Genomic DNA, 13,295 nt, shown 5'->3' with positions numbered 1-13,295 from the left:
TTAATGAAGACAGTTCAAGCCGCGGCTGAGAGAGCCGGCACTTGCTGTTCACGGTTTTCGGCGAAGAAAAAGAAAAGTTGGAACAAATGGAAAGCTCTCTTAATTCAAGCCAATACCTAGAAACTTTAAAATACCTTATGATTCGCCCTTCTACATCACCTGCTGTCATCCTTTGTTCAGTTGTTTGGAGAAAAACCGCAGTCGTTAAACGTGCGTGATATGAGGATATTGTTGCATGATACTTCACCCGAAAAGAAGAACTTTTATGCATTTGCACTGTTGTCAAGCACGTAATACCGGTACTCGCCCTGCAGCGAAAAAATATAAATCTTATTAGACGTTTTGTTGTATAGTATCGCTGAGTATTTTTACGAGTTGTGCCGTATTTTGACGAGCCCGTAGGGCGAGTCAAAATATAAACATCGAGTAAAAATACTCAGCGATACTACACAACAAATCGTTTAATAAGAGATTTATTATCCAATACGCCAAATTGTTATTTCAGTGCGGGCGAATTTCGCGGATATTTCTGGAGTACAAATATGGCGTGATATTGGTACTCGTCTCGCGCTTTATTTGTACTCTACCAAGCACATTTGGATAATGAACTAATTTGTGCCCCTTCATAACTCCCTCCAGAACACAAGACTGGAAAGATTTCTCGCGTTTGAAAGTATCTCATCACTACACGCATAAGAAAAGAGGGATTCAAACTTGTTAAACGCGGCGAAAGCTTTAGGTATGTACAGTAGTACATGTTTCCCAAACCTACTTCTCTATCATCACCAAACCGATTCCTGCTCCAATTTTATCGGTAGAGATCCTAAGTAAAGACGTTTTCCGGTTATGGACGTCAGCTGGAAGCTAAGGGTTTCTTTCCCCTAACACTTGCCACAGCTGTTTTGTGTTCAAGGTAAAGTTTTAGAAGAGAAAAACCCCGTTGTTGATTTATTGATGTCAAAGCGTGCTGGAAGTAGTTTTCAATCCATCTCAAAAGCGTCTTGCTATACAGGGGAGAGGCCAGTGCGAGCGCGTGGGGAGGGGAGGGTGGGGAGTTGTTCCGATGTTGAAAATCCGAATAAAAAAGTTTTCAAATGCACTCATGCATCACAGTTCGATACCAATTCAATGGTTTTTTTGTATTGACGCACAGTTAGTAACAAATGCTCTCATGTCACCTCAGTATTAATGAAGACATCAGCTGATTTTCTATTTTTATTCGGTCAATTTCCAAGCCTTTTCCTGCGTATGTACGTCTTTACACAAACTTGCTTCATCACCCAGAGATCTAAAATTAAATGGTCTCGCAATGTCTTAAGATTTTAGTCTAATATACTGTATCATCATGGAGAAAGTAAAATTAATAACAGTTATGTAAGCAGACGCGTAGCGTGGTCATTTTTTCAAGTACGCACAAGTACATATGATCTAGAAACCTGAGTAAACTGAGCGTAAAAATGGAAACAATTGCTAAAAATTTCAAAATTTTCTGGTCACTTCAAGTACGCACGTGCGTATATGCGTCTAGGACGCTACGCGCCCGGTAAGCATGTTTTACTCTCTGTTTAATTTAAGGCATGACTAATGGGACACAGCCTCGTGAAAAGTTACTCAGTGCTTAATTTTCCAGATGTATAATGTTTGGAAAATATTCCATTTGACTTACTTCGTGGTCCGTTTAGTTTGATCGGTTTTTTTTCTTTCAAGTTTGCGCATTTTGAAATTTTTCGCTAGCGCTTGAATGCTTCTTTGCGTTTCAAGTTTAAAGGTCAGCTAGATCCTCAGGATTTTGCGGTTTTGGTGGCCACCTGTAAGAGTCACTCTTGATAGCGATGCAAGAGATATGCCTATAGTTGGCTAGGACGCAATACATGTAGACATTTAAATTTCAAAACAGAATATTGCGGGCGTGAGTAGTAGCTTTTAGTGACACAGCTGAAACTTTTTTATTAAAGACCATGGAACGAAACTTACAAAGGACCGAGAGAAAAAAAGAAGGAAAAAAAAGGAAAACTAATATTTTCTTTTGAAACTTGGTAAACACTTTTTAACGGTCGTTTTTATCGTTTGTTTATCGCTGTTTGTCCAAAACCGTTTAAAAGCGAAAATAACGGTCGTGAGAAACCTGAAATGTGAGAATTGGACCGTAAAATTTCTTTTTTCTTTAAGGAGCTTCAGCATTTAGTCAAAAGTTCAATTAAATTTGTCTATCACGAATTAAGAAAACTTTTTAATTGCTTCATTTATACAGTGCATACTATATTTCTATCTGGATATGGTAAACAGTAAGAATTTCTTTTATAAAACTTTAAAACTTATCGGATGTTTGATATTTCAAACTCCTTCTAAACGACTTATTACCATGACTTTTGTAAAAAACTCATCAACGCTGAAAAGCTCTCTCAAGGGTGTGAGTACTTAGCCTTGTAAAACCCCCAGGGAATACGCTTCGATCACGATAATTTTTCTTAAGTACACTTTTTCAGAAACATTTCTTCAAAATCCACAAATACTTCTGGTGAAATTATCTTCTTCTGGATCAATGTTTAATCATTTGTCAATCTTTTTTTTCATTACGTAGGCACATTCGAGCTCCTATACTTGGCGAGTTTTCAGGGTGAAGCTATATTAGCCCCATGCAACCGCCTCACTTAATTGTAGTGCAATTATAGGATTCAAAATATGGCGACATCGGGGTTCAATAGTCCGACTTCTAATCAACTCTAACGGTTAATAATCGATTGTTTGGGTACTTAATATAAAAAAAAAACCAAGCAGCCAAAAACGCTCAAAGCGACGTTGTCATCGAGCAAGAAGGACGCTCTTGGAAGAAGAAAAACAACTCCGCAAATTTTCAGTCTTTCCACTGACCGAGCGATGAAGGCCATTCTTTGTTTTGCTTTTGTCAGCCTGATGCTGAGTATTTGTCCGCGTACCGTGGAAGTTCGAAGGATTTATGATACACCCTTTAAGTGGAACCATTTGCCATCGCACTGGAAAAAGAGAGAGTTCACGAACGAACGTCAAAACAAGCAGGACTTTCAGAGGAGGTACATGTTTGCTGTTGAAATCTGCGTTTTTAACCACAAATAAATTACTTGAAGAATATTTTTAAAAAATTATCATTCTTAACGCTTTTCAAGCATTTCAAGTGACAATACTGTATTTAATTAATATGTTAGCTAGGATAAGAGATTTTGTTATCTATCATTTCTATTCATGTAAAGCGCAGTGAAGTCAGAAATGCACTGAATAACTTCTGTATTATGATTATTTTACAGTCAAACTAAGTGAAGCGTACCCCTTAAGATTACATTAATGAATTGATCTATTGGATATTGAACCCGCCAGTCGTTTCAAGAATGCAATAATGAATTGATTATCCGATTATTGAACCCGCTAGCCGTTTCACGAATGCAATAATGGATTGATTATTTGAATATTGAACCCGATAGCCGTATCCGTTTTGAAAAGGCGCGGATCATTGTTCAAATTAGAAGTCCATTTCTGAAGTCCAATAAGATTGTTCTACTTGACGAGGAATCCTGAAAATGAACAAACTGCACTGTAAAAACACTGCAAAAACAGTCGATTTCAAATATTAACGAAATAAAAAAAGTCTTGCGATAGCTTCGCCCGTTAACTATTTTTTTCAACCATGAATACACACAATAATTTCTACAAGTTCGTCAAGATGTAAATAGGTGAAAAAAGCTCTCGACAACATTCCATTTATAACATTTACCAGAAGTTCTACACAACAATCGAACTCACCTTTCCCCCCATGTCTGACGCCATGTTGAAATAGTTCTGATCCATCATCACGTGTTCAATATTCAAATAATCAAATCATTAATGTAATCCTGAGGGGTACACTTCACTTAGTTTAACTGTAAATAGCTTCTAGAAAAACAGTACGCAGATCGAAACCGTCACCCGGCAAATTTGATTAGCGAACCTGGAAGAAGAACAAACAACTCACTATGGGAGGGTAGAGCTACCAAAACCCAGCCACCCTCCCCTTCCGCCTTGGAATGATTGCAGGCCATCCTCTCCCCTCTTTTCTCATCAAGAAATCCAAGCTTCGGTTCACTGACGATGCATGGCGGCCCAAAGATTTATGCACAAAAGTGAGAGGCTGTCAACCAGTCTAAGTGAACAAGTATATGTAGAGAGGGGAGGGTGGGTGCGGCTCTTATCAATCAGGACAGCCCCCTCGGGCAAATAAAGATTGTTATTCTCTTCCATCTTTCTCCTCAGTAATGAACTTTCCAGACTGGATAAGGTGGAAAGAAACTTTTTTCAGCCGCCAAATTTCCCTCGACCCGGGAAGAGAGTGGTACATCCAGCGTAGCTGTGGACCTCGATTAGTAACTTAAACACTCAGTTGCGGAGAGTCTTGTGAAATGTAGAAATTGTAAAATTTGTAAAGCGCAGTGTTTTGTGTTACCTGGGATTGTTAATTCTTAGTCTCATTCTGATTACAGTTGTAGCAATTTTGTTTGTGGCCGATTTTGTCGCAGAGAACATTGTTGATCTGGTTTCTTTTAGTTGCATGCTTTAGTACATGTACATCTAGTAAAGTAAACCGATATGGCTCCCGTTACGCTGTCGACTTGTAGCCTCATGAAATAATAACTCTTGGTTTTCTGTAATACGTGTTGACCTATCAGCCGCTGGTTCAGCAGTTCCAAACCAAATAAACAACGTGTTCAGTTGCCAAAGCTTTAATGTCGTCTCCAGAACAATCTTAAGTTTCTTATGGGGTTCTCCGTAAAAACTTAACGTTAAGAATGCATCACTGCAGGTTAAAAATGACGATCAGGGCAAGTGGCAAACTAGTTTCGTTCCCATACCTTCCACGGCCAAGCAGTTTAGGGTCCTTACATTTCAGTAACAGTTACATGGTAGGAACTGGGTACGAGATAGTGGCAAACGGCAAAACTTTAACTAATTGCCGCCTGCTTTGGGACAAAATTTAAAATAATTCCTGTCTAGGGGCCGTAGGTAATAGCATGCGCAAGGCTACAAAGGAACGTACCGCTACGACCTCGCAGGGATAAGGAGAATTCAAGAAAGAGTGATGGTCATAAATTGCTTGTTGAGTGAGTTTGATCGAGTCAGACAGGAACAAATGCAGCTCTCATGCAGCCATGACGTACGAACCGAGCGCACTCGTGACCTCCGGCCAAATATTATTCTGTAAGACCCTCCCACTCAGTCAATAAGTACATACTATTATGTGGCTGTGTCTCACAAAGACTGGGAACTACCGAATTTGATTGGCTGAAATCAATTTTGAAAGCGGTCTAGATTTTCTCATCTAGACCGGCATCTATACCGGTCTAGAAAAAGAAAGGTACAAAGAATATAAAAAATTGGCATATAAGACACAGCCATATAATAAACATTTTATTAACCGAGCTAGATCGGTCTGTATGGGAGAATCTTGACCTCGGTCGCTGGTACAGACCTCACTACGTTCGGTCTGTACTGGAGCTGGACCTTGGTCAAGATTCTCCCATACAGACCTCCTCCTCGGTTAATAAGAACTAATTCTTGATCTTCTGACGTCCCACGTGTTTGCTGAAGTTAACGTTTTCTCACAAAGATTTCCCATACGCTTCAAAATCCTCGCGACCACATGTGCCACTTAAAGTGCTACTGCGACGAAATTTTTGCATTTTATTTTTCCAAATTTTCTGGTGTTAACTTCTCGCAGAAAAAACATTTGCGCACAACTTCTCGTTTTTTCTTGATACAATATGAATTGAAAATACATTGTGTGATTCGAGAAGAGAAATTTACAACCGAGTTCGTTTACTGTCTACAATACAACTTTATCCTTAAACCAGCATTGTTTAAAACGGAGCTTGTAAGATTACAAACTGGCCCCAGATCCTCCAGAGCGAACAGCATCAAATGGTTATCATAACCAAGTCAAACAACAAATGACTGAGCCACAGATTTTTCGTCCTTAAAACAGACTGTCTCTTTCTGACTCCATGAAACACAACAATTATTATACCTGAAGAAAAAAGAGAAAGAAAAATAAAACGGATGTAACTCAACAAGAGAGAGATGAAGAAAAATTGAGAAAATGAGGAAATAATAAAAGATTTTGAAGAAAGAAAGGCGTAACACGATGAAATAAATAACTAGGGGGAAGAAAGGGAAGAAGGGATAGAAAAAAAAGGAATAATAAAGGGAAAAAATGAAGAAAAGAAAGACTATAGTTTGGAAAAAGAAGAAAGAGAAAATAAGAAGGAACTGCAGAGATTTCCATAACTTTTCCCATAAGCGGCTGGCGATGGTGGAAACAAAAGAGGAACAACAAAACACAAATGAGGGTTTTATCTACCTGTACTTGACCATCTTTCTCAAAAGGATCTTTTCTTCTTTCACTATAACTCCGAATTCTGGTGAAAAAAATAATAATTTAACAATTTAATAATTTATTTACTTCTATAGCGCCCTTTAACATTCAATTATGGGTCACCTATCCTATCTAAAACCTCTGTCACTGATGCGGCGAACAAACCTTTTTCTTCCTTGATCAAAAACTGTGAAGAGAGTCAAGACAACAACCTAAAATGTAAACAAAACAGTTAACTTTTAATTATTATTATTATTATCGCAATTTTTTCCATTTGTTTTAGTTGCTTTATAGTTTGTCTACTCATTAAAATTGCCGAGGGTTCTTACACTTTCAAAGTTAAACTTTTTACAACGCCTCGGAAGCCGAGCCATACATGAGAAATTATAACAAAGATTCACTTATTTATTTCAACCAAATGATACTCACAAACTCTCTTGAAGGACTTCTTAAGTTATGGAGTTCACGTTGATAGTAAATATATGATCTTTAAAGAAAACATTTGTTCAGACGTTTGCAGAAAAGCCCATTTCCGAATTACCCTTGGCCTCTTTTTCAAAACGAGGCCTGGTGCTCAACCATTCTTGTGAAAATAAGTTTAATTTGTATGTGAATGAAAACTTAATATCACATGAAAGGAGGAGCACCAGGACTCGTTTTGAAAATGAGGCCAAGGGTAATTCGGAAACGGGCTATTGAAACGCCTTTAATCCTCAGCGGGACAAAAACATACGATAGTGAGGTTAAGCAACGCGTTTAAGGCACCGGCCGACGGCTTTAAACAAACTCTGGGTTTAACCACTTTTCCTTGGTATAAGCCAAAATCCACCTTGTGCAAAACATACTATATGTTCACAGTTTATGAAAACATCGCATTATCTCGAGTATAAAGGGGGCTGTCAGAAGACAGAAGAGGTGTAATTTTTGCCGTTAGCCTCAAACGTTATTCTCAACCTCTGCAATTCATTAGGCTTCGAACACTACGTTTGTCGTTATTGGTCTTGTAGTTCACTTTCTCTTTTCTTTTTTTCCCTTTTATCGATACTTTAGCAAGTACGACTAAACTTCTTACAGGTCCATTAAGTTTACCTGAAATCCAAGAATCCCAGCTAAGACCTGAACAGAAAGAAAGTACAAAAAATTAAAAATTGTTCAAATTATCAGACAATGCTGGCAGAATGTTAGATTATCCACCGCTTATTGCAACTTCCTCGGTAGAGATCTCCCTCTTCCTCCTCAAACCTCATTCTACTGAAGTCCACGATGGTGGCATCACATTTCAAAGTGAGACATCGAACGTTGGCTCGCCAAGAATACTGAGGGACGACCTCGTAGACTGATGCGTACCTCACTTCTTTGCCGGAGAGTGTCAAGCACAACAGATTACAAGTACAGCAGCCTCAGTCTTAACCCAGGAACAAAGATGTACTTACCACAGTTGACCACTGGAAGGTCAAGTAGTTTTCTGTCAGTCCACTAATTGTGGGTCCTAAAAAAGCACTAGAACATACACCAAAAAGAGAGATTGAAAAAGAGCAAAATAAATGAAACAAAAGCAAGGAAAAATTGTGGCAGTTGCTAATCCACGGAGTGGTTGCTCGATCCTCGAACCCAGGTGGAATTGGAACTAGGGAGTGTTTGGTTTCAGTGGGCTTGATTATCGTTGTCCCGATTATCGCCTTTTCTCTCGTGTTCGAGCTTCGATCTTCTAAAAAAGGAGAGGAGCGCAGCTTATTTCCCGAACAGCGGTTGGTAATCGTGCCCAGATTTCTGTGACAAGAGGAAATCCGATAATTTAGAGATAAACCCTTGAAGCAGGGACGACAACTGTAATAAACTCCACTCACTTTTGACGCCAGGTGCAAAAATGAACGAGGGTAACCAATGGTGGGAAGTGAGCGCTCTCGGCGTTGCACTAGTGCTGTTCATTCCTTACCCTATGCTTGCTGTTGCATTGAAAATCCCGGAGAGCACTCCATGAGTAGTGATATCATCGGGCATTCCATGTTCTCTAAAGAGATATAAAGGCACGGGAACAATTTTACGTCGCGCCATATCCCTCCTTACCTCTCTCTCCATAAGTGTCTTGAGAAAATGCTGCTTGCGCATTAGGTGAATTTCAATGCTTTATGTTTAATTTTACATGACCGTTGAAACCAGGCAGTTTTAAAAAGTGGAGGAATAATTGATTAAGCCAACTCATTTGCAAAGTTGAACGGCGAAAATTCTTAAACCCAAAACTACCTCCCGAATTATTCCGCTGTGAAAAAGAGAATATGATAACTTAGCAGAAATTCTCACTGGCGTCTGTACTTATGCTTAAATTTCCTTAGATTGGGATATCAAAGCTTTTTCTTTTCACCATTGTTGGAAAGTACTGACTAATGTTTGAGCATACTAGAGTTTACTTCATCTTTTTCACAGTGAAACGGTCGAAAAACGCGTTTTTTCTTTCTTGAATGTCAACACAACAAACTACAGCCTGGCGGTAGTTCCTTAGTTCCCAGGATAATCCCCTGGTCATTCCCGGTCATAGGTTATGACTAGAGGAGTGGTTACTCGGCCCTCTGCGAGAAAAAACACTTCTTGTAACAGTGTAAATGAATTATTTACCTGGCTGTTTCCAACATATCTGGCATACAAGGTACTTGATACGCACTGACAGCGGCGCCTAACAGTCCCATGGATAAACAGACCAACCACACCTTCCTCGAAATACAAACATAAAAAAAAAATCACTGCCAAACGCATAGTTTGCTGACCAAAGACCTCTGTTGGACAGGAAAATATTAAATAAATAGGAGTTTCACAAATAACGGTTGAAAACTAAGCTTGGGGTTTTGTCTATCAGTTGCCATGTGATCATCAATTACGTACGTAAAAAGATATGCGCATTTTTATTTAATGATCAATAAATGGCGTCTGATCGAGTACATGATTTAGTTTTGTTTCGTTTTGACACCAAGCAGATCGATAACAGTAAAACGAAGGGAAGATCTTCGTGCGCATAATTTAGCACGAAGTTTTTGCCAGTGCGAAGTCTGAGGAGCCTGACTCGCCAGTTTTCCAAAAGGCGCGCATGCTTAGCCTCCTTAGAGCAATCGGGCAATCTGACATCTCACAACAGGTAAATAGGTAAATAAATTGTAGAAACAATGTAGAAATTTGCACACGGACGAACCTTTGAGGAAGAAATGTGAGGAATGGAGCTGGGGCCAGCATCAAAATCCCAATGATAACGAAAGCTGCACCAATGATTATGACGACACGTGTTTTCCCCTGTAGTTAAATCAGTAAGAAAAAAAACAGATTACCAGTAAAGATGTAAGTATTCTTTCCCAAAGGGTCATTAAAAATTTCAGGGCGTTTTCATGCTTCACATACGTTGTGCAAAAAATTGTTAATTCTCGGATAAGCACACCCTTCTTATATTAATTTAGAAAACATGCGCTTATTAAGGTTACGCAAAAATGAGAATTCGTTTAGGGTATTTTCACTTAAAAAAATCCTTCGTCAGACATGGGATTTATGCAGCAAAAGAAAAACACTGTACATAGAAGTGGCAACAGATATCGCCATGGTTCTATTACCTTCGCACCTCAAGACAGCTTACAAATTCGGGTTTCATCCACGTACAAACATACAGACATCCACTTTATTTAAGCAGGATAATAGTTAAAGCTAGTGCTTATCGGGTCGTGCATCTAAGTCTAAAGTACAATTATAAAATGATAAGTTTACAATAATTTACGGTTGTAATACCCTCAAGACTAAGTGCTAAAAATACTAAAAATATTCATTAAAAAAAATATATATATAAATACAAAGTACACTGCAAATGCAACAACTAAGATAGAATAATAAGACTGTACAATACCATGTAAAACTATCGATCAAAAGCTTACTGTCCCTTGAGGTGGATCAAGTGTACCTTGGGCTAAGCAGTACAACCAAACATATTTTTACCGTTTTGTCAGATATCCAGCCTATAACTGGCGCTGAAATGGCGTAACATCCGGCACAGAGGAGGAACAGTAAACCAACTTTACTGGGACCAAGTCCGAACTAAGAAACCGAGAAAATTGAACTGAATTGCTTTTCGCAAAAACATCAAAAAAACAGCTTGGGATTACAACAAACAAATGACTTGTCAAACTGCGTGAAAACCTCACTCCAGCAGTTATCTATTTACAGATTAACCGGAAAAGCGTCAAAGACAAGGGAACCAATGACGAGTTCAGTGATCTAAATGAAATTTAAAAGGCCAAGGTGATGGAAAGAAACGACAATAGTAACCTGGGGATACTGTTTGATTTGACTCTACAATCCCAGGTTAAAATTTTAGAAATGTATACGAGAAAGTGCAGAAAATCAATGTCTAGATCAATCTTTCACAGATCACATTCATTAGTTGAAATACCGAACGTTTCCACGAGTAAGAATACAAAAAAAAGGTTTGAAATCTGACATTGGTATTAAAAAAAGGATTGATGTTTTCAAACGCTGCCGAGTACATAATAAACGTAGCACTCAGTGGGAATTGGAGGAAAGTGTTTTTTAAGTAACTCCGATACGTTTCAGAACTTCTTTTCATCTAGTTAAATAACAGCTTTTACAAATACCTTTTTCATATAAGGCGCAAATGTTGGATCAAGGAAGCCCAGAACTAATCCCGATACAAGGATGGATAAACCTGAAAATATAACGAATAATAATAATAATAATAATAATAATAATAATAATAATAACACCTTTATTTAGACACGATAATGTTCAAAGCTAAACAGCTTGTGGGGTCGTGTGTAAATCCAAATAAACTCTAAATGAAATAAATTCAAATGATGATGGTTTTTGAGGAGAGGGGAAAACCGGATTACTCGGAGAACAACCTCACGGAGCAGAGTAGAGAACCAACAAACTCAATCCACTTATGACGCCGGGTCCGGGAATCGAACCCGGGACACATTGGTGGAAGACGAGTGCTCTCACCACTACGCCAACCCTGCTCCCCTCCGAATGCAATCAACTTTAAGAAGTTCACAAAATAATACTAACAGTGAAGAACAAAACACAACTTGGAAGAGTTGATACTTTCACAAGATACTTGATTAACTCCAACACCCATTTGGGGCATTGTTACCAACAATACGAAGAGGGAAGAGTCTCTGCTGAGGCTGCTGACAACAGAGGAGTAACCTGTAACTGACTTAAGCATCAAGGTGTTTTTGCAATAAGCACGTAGGCACGTTTGAACAATCGCGTGACAAACAAACTGTTCAGCTTGATGGCTCAGTGCATATTTTCTTAAATATGGGGCTCCTTTCAAGTACAACTTAGCCAACATGGGTACAAAACATAAAAAGCCAATTACAATAAACGAGTGCACATGATGATGGCTGAAAAGAAAGATCATTGTGGTTGAGCAGCAATATGAAATGGAATATTTCAGAGGAATCAAAGATCAGTTTCACACAATACCTATCATGGCAATTCCTGGAATCTTTGTCATTCGAAGCAGTGAGCTAGTGTCTACTTTCCGTGGAAGATCTACAAAGCAATTAGCTAAAATTTGGCATCTTGACAATTAAATTTGGAAAAGGAAAGGAGATAAAAATGAATGAAATTGATGAAGGATCAACAAGAGGATAATTAAACCTTAGGAAATTGTAGTGTCAGTGGGCCAAGACATTGACACAACAACAACAACAACATTTATTTAAACATGATAAAAATTACAGTGGAGCTGATGTGGTTGTGTATTTGATAATCAACCTAATTATCCTAATTAACCTAATATGGTCATGTATATAAAAAATAACCTAATAAATTAATTAACCTTGATTTAAAATCAACCTAATTGACCTAATTAACCTAATACGGTCGAATATTTTAAAAATTAACCCAATTAATTAAAAATTAATCAAAATATTATTCATCTATAAATTTAACTAAGCGTATGAGGTTTTGTGTTTTAGAAAATTTTTAAATAAGCTTTTGCTTGAGATTGCACGGGTATGATTGTCAAGAGAATTCCAAAGAGATGTGGCCTTGTAACAGGTGGACTTACGAAGAACTTCAGTTTTGGTCTTGGTAATAAAAAGGTCGATTTCCTACGCAAGTTATAGTTGCACTCATATTTCATAAACAGCTTCATAATGGGAGCAGGTAAAAAGTTATAGAAACAGTCATGTGCCAAGATAAGTAATCTATGTTCATATAAATTTTTAATAGTGTGCCACTTGCATTGGGCTAAGACCAAATCACTAGGTGTGTACCAATCGAGGCCATAGATGATCTTTGCGGCACGTACACAACAACAGGTGGGAGGAAAAGACACGATGAGAGGTGAACAAAAAGTTGACGGAGAAAATGGATAGCAAGAAATAACAAACAAACATGATAGGCCATTTTACAGTTGTGCACTTAGTTGCCAAACCTTTGATCTGGAGTGAGGCTGAAGGTGACATTGTTGTGATAGAGACCAGTATCTAGTTAGCATGATAACAAAGTCATTTACATTTGAAAAGGAACATTTCTATCATAACAAGGTAACCCTTAGCCTCACTCCTATTCCAAGGCTTGGCAACAAAGCACGCAACTGTAAAATGGACTACTTCAAACCTTGGTCTCTGGGCAAAATGAGTATAACCACTGGGAGAATTGACAATAAAAGGCTACCAAGCACTATAAATGGAAGTTTAAATCCTCCAGCCTAAAACATGAAATGAATTCAAAGAAAACTTAGGCTTGTTCAAAGAGGGATAAAATTTTGTCAATACTATTAAGTTGTATTTTTTCATTTCAAGATAATTTTGAAAAACTGATGTAGTATTTTTCAGTATTAGCCAATAATTACTCACTTAATTGCCCTTGTATCATCATGATTATAATAATTAATGATCATATATCATCCATAGCA

At 38.1% G+C, this 13,295-nt stretch overlaps 1 protein-coding gene and 1 long non-coding RNA gene across 6 annotated transcripts in view; one reads left to right on the top strand and one right to left on the bottom strand.

Moving 5' to 3' along the window:
• Positions 1-4,724, top strand: part of LOC111330045 (uncharacterized) — a 31,864-nt gene extending 27,140 nt beyond the window's left edge. For all 4 annotated transcript variants that reach the window (XR_016000462.1, XR_002694771.2, XR_016000463.1 and 1 more), the window contains exons 3-4: positions 2,582-3,050; positions 4,261-4,724. This is a non-coding gene — a long non-coding RNA (uncharacterized LOC111330045). The remainder of the gene's footprint in view (positions 1-2,581; positions 3,051-4,260) is intronic.
• Positions 4,725-5,798: 1,074 nt separating this feature from the next.
• LOC111330067 (MFS-type transporter SLC18B1) overlaps positions 5,799-13,295 on the bottom strand; it is an 11,636-nt gene continuing 4,139 nt past the window's right edge. Inside the window, exons 6-17 of one of the 2 annotated variants that reach the window (XM_088758158.1) lie at positions 12,998-13,088; positions 11,855-11,923; positions 10,999-11,069; positions 10,343-10,441; positions 9,558-9,655; positions 8,990-9,085; positions 8,313-8,387; positions 7,810-7,876; positions 7,466-7,492; positions 6,542-6,588; positions 6,362-6,419; positions 5,799-6,028 (exon numbers count right to left, since the gene is read on the bottom strand). In XM_088758158.1, coding sequence (XP_088614284.1) covers positions 6,023-6,028; positions 6,362-6,419; positions 6,542-6,588; positions 7,466-7,492; positions 7,810-7,876; positions 8,313-8,387; positions 8,990-9,085; positions 9,558-9,655; positions 10,343-10,441; positions 10,999-11,069; positions 11,855-11,923; positions 12,998-13,088 — 804 coding nt within the window. In that variant the 3' untranslated portion in view covers positions 5,799-6,022. Of the gene's footprint in view, positions 6,029-6,361; positions 6,420-6,541; positions 6,589-7,465; positions 7,493-7,809; positions 7,877-8,223; positions 8,388-8,989; positions 9,086-9,557; positions 9,656-10,342; positions 10,442-10,998; positions 11,070-11,854; positions 11,924-12,997; positions 13,089-13,295 lie in introns of those variants that run through there. The other variant, XR_016000456.1, reaches the window with a different exon arrangement.

Source organism: Stylophora pistillata, chromosome 4 (genome assembly GCF_964205215.1).
Source record: "Stylophora pistillata chromosome 4, jaStyPist1.2, whole genome shotgun sequence".
NCBI lineage: Eukaryota > Metazoa > Cnidaria > Anthozoa > Scleractinia > Pocilloporidae > Stylophora > Stylophora pistillata.
The sequence above is the reverse complement of the archived record's forward strand: the minus strand, read 5'-3'. Positions and strand labels throughout refer to the sequence as shown.